This window comes from Adiantum capillus-veneris, chromosome 12 (genome assembly GCF_014529385.1).
Source record: "Adiantum capillus-veneris isolate H3 chromosome 12, ASM1452938v2, whole genome shotgun sequence".
NCBI lineage: Eukaryota > Viridiplantae > Streptophyta > Polypodiopsida > Polypodiales > Pteridaceae > Adiantum > Adiantum capillus-veneris.
Genome location: NC_140942.1, coordinates 128,139,190 through 128,147,065, shown reverse-complemented (window position 1 = coordinate 128,147,065; position 7,876 = coordinate 128,139,190). Strand labels below are relative to the sequence as shown.

At 44.0% G+C, this 7,876-nt stretch overlaps 1 protein-coding gene across 1 annotated transcript; it reads left to right on the top strand.

The window, feature by feature from the left end:
• Positions 1-709: 709 nt before the first annotated feature.
• LOC147446491 (DEAD-box ATP-dependent RNA helicase 14-like) lies at positions 710-7,637 on the top strand. The gene is made up of 8 exons (XM_086525702.1): positions 710-890; positions 1,135-1,886; positions 4,353-4,568; positions 4,654-4,722; positions 5,300-5,569; positions 5,652-6,002; positions 6,084-6,361; positions 6,449-7,637. The coding sequence occupies exons 2-8, from the start codon at positions 1,161-1,163 to the stop codon at positions 7,437-7,439; spliced, it is 2,901 nt and encodes a 966-aa protein (XP_086381828.1). The 5' UTR covers positions 710-890; positions 1,135-1,160; the 3' UTR covers positions 7,440-7,637.
• The last annotated feature ends 239 nt before the right edge of the window (positions 7,638-7,876 follow it).

Below are 7,876 nucleotides of genomic sequence, written 5' to 3'. Positions count from 1 at the left end.
AGCATATTATCTGCCTTGTTTTCGTAGATCTCGAGGCAAAAATTGATATATTACACATGCAAACCAATACACAACCATCTACTGCCAGGGTTTGAAATGTTGTTTCATCCAAAACGTCCCAAATCAGTTTTTGTAGTCCACTAACTCAAGCATATCTATGTTTCAAGTGGGGAGATGAGAACATTATTCCTGGGACATGTTCTTTTATTGGCACATTTACCCTAGGGTAAAAGGTCCAATAAAAGTACGGGGCCGTGTAGTAGGCCGCTCAACGAGCACTTATTTTGTACAACAAATCTCCAAAATACGGACAACCGTGTGGGTGTAATGGTACAAGAAAGCTGATGTGTTCGAATTCCATTCGTCAAGAATTGGGTTCAATCCCCCATCAATCATATCCTTTTTATGGCGTGGCTACGGGCCTAGCTACCGCCGCTCAGTTTTGTCACACAATGAAATGAAAATGCGGTGGGCGACTTCACTTGGTGCATCAAATGCATTCCCGCCCATTGCGCATGGAAGCCCTCCTCTGAGGCATTACTTTGAAATTTGCACCATTCCTTGCTTAAATCAAATTTGAGATGATGAAGAGCAAGCTGCATCTGTCTTGGACTTACCCTATAAGAGTTGGTTACAAAGACACCGCCGACCGCACACCATAAAAATGCTGAAATAGGCTACCAACCTCTGGTCACTAACTGAACATAAAGATAGGTAACCGTGGTTGAGTTAGGGTTCGGGCCTGCGCTTTTCTTAACTAGCTTTGAGACCCTCTTCCCTTCTCCGACTCCTGCAATTCGCAGGTGGGAGCTTTGTTTTGACAAGCCACTTTTCCTCGGCGTTTTTCTGCGTTTATTGTGGATCGATCCATTTCTGGTGCTTCCCCTCAGGTATGTCTTCCTCGATTTTCCGTTTCTTTTTTCCTCTGATGCTACTAGGCGTTTGATCTACCTGCACCCATCACTTGTTTGCCTATGATGGTTAATGAGCGACACGGTAGCGTTTTTGTCAGGGATCGCAGTTGAAAACCTAGAATTGATGCAGGATTTTTTGTGTAGGAAAGGGCAGGATGCCTTCTCGCCTTTTTTGTGAAAAAGCAGTTTCTCACAGTTTTGTGTTTCTTTTCTTGCGCAGAAAAGTAGGTCCAAAGCATTGGGGTGATGGCAGCTGCAGCTGTCAATCCTGGCGTTCATTTTGCTCCTGCTGACCCTACCCTGCCTCCCCCATGGAAGGCTTTGGTTGATGGGAACACAGGCTACATTTACTATTGGAATACGGAGACTAATGTTACACAGTATGAGAAACCTTTGCCTCCTCAAGCACCTACACAATCGGTTCCGCCACTTCCAGTTGGTCCACCTCCAGGAACCACAACTCAAGATCAATTGCAAACAGGGTCCGTGGACTCGCACAATGGGGCACCTGGTGAGATAAGTAATTTTCAAGATAGCAGCACAGCTAACCCGCTCAACACCGGGAATCCTCTCAATCAGGGGCGCGGGATGCTCGGAAGGAGCAATGGAGTCTCACAGCCAGGTGGCATGGTTAATTCTCAGTCTGTAAACTCAGGAGCTATTGTCCAAGGCCATATGTATGGGAGTTTTAGCAATAACCCTCCTGGACATCCTGGTGGAGGACAAATGACTAACGGATCAATGATGGGAAGCAATACAGGAGGTGGCGCTCCTAGAACTGCTCACGCCATGTCAGTTACACCCATGCATATGAATCCTGGTGATAGTGCATACACAGCTGGTAGCAGAGCTACTGGGCCACCGGGAGTTATGGGTGCGAGTATGAATACTGCATCCAATAGAAGTATGCAGAGTGGTAGTGTGCCAATGCAACCAAAGCTAGCTGTACTACCAGTGCCGCAGAGGCAGCAGGTAATACTGTTAAGTATTTCAAACTTAGTGCTTGAGTGAGTGTACATGCCAATTTGGTGCTTTCTTTTTGGGGGTTGTGGTGTTTCTGTAAGTATATCAAGACAGTGAACGTGATGTTCTCATGCATCCTATTATGTTCAAGTTGCCACATTTTGGTTCCGATCTTTAAGCTAGAAAATTGCATGCGTAAATTTTACCCTTTCTGGGAGGGGAGGGGGCAAATCCTTAGAATTAGCACATAAATGGTCATACGGTGGTGTATTTCTATATTTTGTTGTTCAGCTAGCGTGTCAGCAAAATGCCTGGCCAGCCATCAAGCAAAAGAGATTTGATGCTCTTGTGAGAGAGGCTGCATAGTCATGATTTGTTGTGGCTACAGGTGGTGTGGTCTAGGTAGCCAGGAAATTCTTTGCTCTTATTTGATTGACCTTGATAGATAGTGCATTCTACCACTTCATTGCATTGTCTTTCAGAAAAAATTCGACTCATGCATTTTGTATAGAGAACACTATCAACTTGTGGGGCATTGATGACGTGAGTGGGGATGTCGTCGTACTTGGCCAATATTACATGATGGAGCTGATGGTTAAATTGTCTTGTGGGTCACTACCTTGAGTCTACACGTTACTCATTCCTTCAAGGGTGAATTTGGGCTTATCCTGGATTCAACTAGGTATACCTTCTTCTCCTCCTGCTATTGTATGGGTAAACACTCCAAGTCACATGGATGAAGAATCGAGTAAATTGATTGACAATGAGGTTCTTGTTTTGATAGGGAGATCTCATGGTGGCGTCGCTTTTACTAACTGGCAGATGAATATAGTTTAGTAGTCGAAGATTCTGTTCTTCTGTAATGAATTGATTGACTTATGGTTGACAGCCTTGATTGACGAAGAAATTTGTAATTTACTCCTCTTCTTCCATGTATATTTCAAACCAACAAAGACAAGTCTAGCGCAGTAGCTAGGTCGATTTGCTTGTCTGGAAAGGCAAGTGCTTGAACTGTGATACTATTGAATCTGGCCGGGCCCATATCTGTGAAAGGACTTCATTAGATGCCATCGCTCTGTACGGCTCACGAACTTTGTATTTGAGCATCATCATCCACTGACCACTCTTATGTGAGGATCATTCAAAAGAAAATGAAAAACGTCCGTTCATTTTTGCATCGTAGTAAGTTTATCTTTAGTGTTTCTTGTTCAAGATAATCAATAGTACATTCAATAAAAGTGGGGCCCACTTATTGTTTGACTTAGTAACACACTATTTTGTTGTTTTGATCTCTAGCGCTTTTAGTATTTTTACTCTAGCTTGACCTTCGTGGTGTACTGCTTTGTACTGCTTTGGTTATTTGCAACCTTTTCTTCGTAGGTTTGTAGTAGTATTCATTTTTCAATTTCGTATTTAGCTTACGTTAGGACTTAGGAATATGTTCCTTTAGAAGTCGTCGTTCGAAGTTTGATTTCTAGGATTAAGGTTTTAAGATGTCTTTTCTTTTTTTCTTTAAAGTTCTGCATCAACTTATTTTACGTGTCGCTTTTCTAAAAACATTTTTACGTTAATAATGTTCTGTTTTATCTAGTTTCTTTGTATAGCAAATAAAGTGATTTTTATTTTCTCTTTTCTTTTTTTGAGTGCCTTGCTTTTACAGTTTTATGAGTGCTTTATTCCCTCTTATAACTCGTGAGTTCAGACTATTCTGAACTTATGAAGGTATATATCATCCACTGAGCACTCTTATGTGAGGATCATGTATTTGAGCATCATTGTCTCGTCTTCCAGGATGATCATCTCGGTTGTGGAGATCATCTTGTATGTGGATCTCCCTGTGATAGAGGTGCATATATCTGTGAGATTGTTTTGCCCATACTTCAGTGCCGTTTTGAAATTTGGTTAACAGAAGTGTAGAAATACTAAAAGGGGGTACCAATTTTGTGTCCAACATGCTCCCCCAAATCGTTGTGTTTTCACTTTGGTGCTTTCTTGAGAAGCATTGCAAGGAGAGCCCATTGCGGGATCTTTACTCTCCCAGGGGGATTTACTTGCCTGTGTGTGGAACCTTTTAGCAATGTAATTTCAGTTCTGGGTCTGCAAATTTTTTGTGATTCCAGTCTGCTACAGAGTTTACCGTCTATCTGAGTGTCGGTTGGCCGTTTTTGTGGGGATTTACTTGCCTGTGTGGAACCTTTTAGCAATGTAATTTCAGTTCTGGGTTGGCAATTTTTCTGTGATTCAAGTCTGCTACAGAGTTTACCCTCTTGAGTGTTGGCCGGCTGTTTTTGTGGGGTTTGACCAGCCTCTCGCTGTTATTCTTTGGGCTTCTCTTTTGTTTGCATTGCCATCTTGCACGAGGAATCTTGAGAAATGTTAAAATTCGAGTTTTCCACTAGATCATTGCGATTTTGGCGCCTCTGATGTCTTTCAGCATATTATTCTTCTAAGCCTTGTGTTGTGATTGGGTTGCAGGTCATGGCTGGGATGCATCTGCCGGTCCATTCGCGGCAAATAAGTCAGCATGGTAACTCAACTGGTCCAATGCAGTCTGGACCAGGTCCATTTAAAAGGCCCGCAAATGACTTTGAATCTGAGCCTTTGAAAAGGCCTCGAATGCAAGGCTTTTCTGAGCCTATTCCGGTTTTGGATGTGGATACTTACAGGCGTCAACACGAAATCACTGTTGTGGTATGTGGCATGCCATTTTTTTTGAAAAGCTGAAACTTTAATGTATCATCATCGTTTTTACTTGGTCTTGGGTCTGATTTCACAGGGTGAGAATGCCCCAGCTCCATTTATGACCTTTGACAGTGCCAATTTTCCTCCAGAGCTTTCAAGAGAGGTATGTTTTATTATTTTGATAGATATGTTTTGGTCGGAAGGTGTCATAAGATAGGCATAGTTTTCCTTGTTTGATAGTTTATCCTGCTTAGTTCCATGCTTAACACACCGATTATATTTTTGGAACTTGTCGCAGGTGCGATATTTGCTCCAGCCAGGAGCATATGTCGTACGCTGTGTTGCTGCCACAGCAGAATTGCAGCACACTGCTGTCATTTTGTGGGGGCTGCATCCATGTGGCCTTTTTGCTCGGGACATCGTTCCGTTCATGGACTATCCAGTTGCTTAATCTGTAGCCTGGGGGCAGCCACTTTCGGTCCATCCTGTGGCAAGCTTGGGGCCTATTTTGAGGGCCAGTCCGGCTTCATGCTACTGCCAACAGGCAACCATGCACCACCTACCTCTTTTGGGGATGATGTTTCATGGTTATGGCTTTGTTTGGCTTTGCAAGGCTTTACTTGTCTTTCTTAAGATTTAGTCTAAGCCTGCAATATGTTCATACCTTAATTATTAGATCTAGATATGCTTTGGACTAGCTTTCCTCCCTCCTATTCTCATTAAGCTCATTGATGTTACAGCTTCTTTCTGCGGGATTTCAAGCGCCAACTCCAATTCAAGCTCAATCTTGGCCACTTGCTCTTCAAAATCGCGACATCGTTGCAATTGCCAAAACTGGGTCTGGAAAGACTTTAGGCTACTTGCTTCCGGCCTTTCTGCATCTTGGCCATGCTCGGAAAAATCCACAGCTTGGACCAGTGGTGCTTGTGCTGTCTCCAACTAGAGAGCTGGCTACTCAAATTCAAGATGAAGCTATCAAGTTTGGCAAGTCTTCAAGGATATCGTGCACTGTAATCAATCTGTTTCTCATCATATTTTATATATCACATGATTGCGCGCTTCAATCTATTAAACTTGTTTCGCAAATCTCAGTGTGTCTATGGAGGTGCCCCTAAAGGACCACAATTGCGTGATTTAGATCGAGGTGCGGACATAGTCATTGCGACACCAGGGCGGTTGAATGACTTTTTGGAAATGAGGAGAGTGAGCTTGCGACAAGTGTCATATCTTGTTTTGGATGAAGCTGATCGTATGCTTGACATGGGATTTGAGCCACAGATTCGAAAGATTGTGAAGGAGATACCTCGCCACCGGCAAACTTTGATGTTCACTGCTACGTGGCCTAAGGAAGTCCGAAAAATTGCAGAGGACTTATTGGTTAATGCGGCTCAAGTGAACATTGGGAACACAGACGAGCTAGTTGCAAATAAAGCCATTACACAGGTTTGTGTGTTGGGTTTGTCTCTTTGAGCAAGTATTTCTTTGCCTGTTGCCTAACATGGACACACTAATTTTGTCATGCAGTATGTTGAAATTGTGATGCCATACGAAAAGCAAGGGAAGCTGGAACGAATTTTACGCACTCAGGAACCTGGCTCAAAGATCATAATTTTTTGCTCAACCAAGAAAATGTGTGATCAACTTGCTCGGAGTCTAGGTCGTGGGTTTGGAGCTGCAGCTATTCATGGTGACAAATCACAGGCTGAAAGAGACCATGTTCTTGCACAATTCAAAGCAGGAAGAGCCCCAATTTTGGTTGCCACTGATGTTGCTGCTCGAGGACTTGACATCAAGGATATCAGGTGTGTATATTGTACAATAGTTTGTCACTAAGTGAACCGACCTTGCTTGCTTTTCAATGCTGATGTCGTCCGCATCCTTTTTTTTAGGGTGGTTGTCAACTTCGATTTTCCAACTGGTGTTGAAGACTACGTACATCGAATTGGTCGCACTGGTCGAGCTGGAGCAACTGGCATTGCCTACTCCTTTTTCACAGAGCAGGATGGAAAGCATGCTAAGGAGCTTATTGGGGTCTTGGAGGGGGCAAACCAGAAGGTTCCAATGGAACTCCGTGATTTTGCAGCCAAGTCGTTTTATCCCAAGAGAGGTGGGCGCTGGGAAGCAGGGCCTGCTGGTGGGCGAGATGGTGGCTATGCTGGTGGTTTTGGGGGCAGTATTGGTGGACGGGGAGGTGGTGGTCGTAGTGATGGTTTTGGAGGCAGGGGAGCATGGGGCTCAAATGGAGGTCATTTTGATCGACGAGAGAGGCCTATCGTTGACCGTTTTGGTGATAAGGAGAAATTTAGCGACAAAAGTGGTGGGCGAGGAGGGTACATGGATGATAGAAGCCGAGGTCGTGATGTGCCGAGGAGATACGGTTCAAGAGATAGAGGGCGGAGCTACAGCCGCAGCCCAAGTAGGAGTTGGGGTAGAAGTCGTAGCCGAAGCCGGAGCCGGAGTCCAAGCCGAAGTGTAAGCAGAAGTCGGAGCCGAAGTCGCAGCTATGATAGACACAGTGATGATCGTAGAAGATGGTCTCCGTATAGAGGACGTGGTTCATACAGGAGTAGAACACCAAGTTCTCGATCACCCCTCCGCAGCCGCTCTCCACTAAGCAAACCTGTAAAGGCTGCCCCAGTGACTAATGTTTTGGGTGTAGAAGAGAGGAAGTCACCCGCCATTCTGGAAGCCCCAATCACTGAAGAAGCTAATGGTTATTCAGCTAATGAACTTGTATCGGAAGCTAATGTGCCTGTGTCGGAGCCAGTAGCCGCATCAGCTCCTCTCGAAGAAATAGACGAAGATTCAATCAAGCTGGTGGATGGTCCCATTGAGCCATTGGCCATTGATGGTACCTCTATTGCGCCTGATGACCAGTAGAATATCTTGATGCGCAAGATTTGTTACATGCTTCCTTTATTCAAAAACAGGTGCATGCTCCCCTGTAATGGGAGCGGATGAGTTGTATTCTTATCAGTATGTTGCTGCCTAGATTGCAGCAGTGGAAACTGCCTATTCATCTTCAAGATTTTCATTTTTATGCTCGTTCAATTAAATCTGCCTTCGTATTTCTCTTCAGCCCTCAGGGTTGCGAACCATATCGATAATGAGGATATTTTGAGCTGAGGTAAATGCATGGTAGAGAGAGAGCTTCCGAAGATTGGAGATTGTATGGTTTCTTTGATGATTCCTTGTTGCACTGTCAGCTTTTGTGTTTATAAGGTATGCTAACACTAAAAATAGGATTAGAAAAGAGGTTTGAACAGTGATAATGAGGGCTTGGAGCTGTAATTTCAATCTCAGTGCTTTGTGGAACT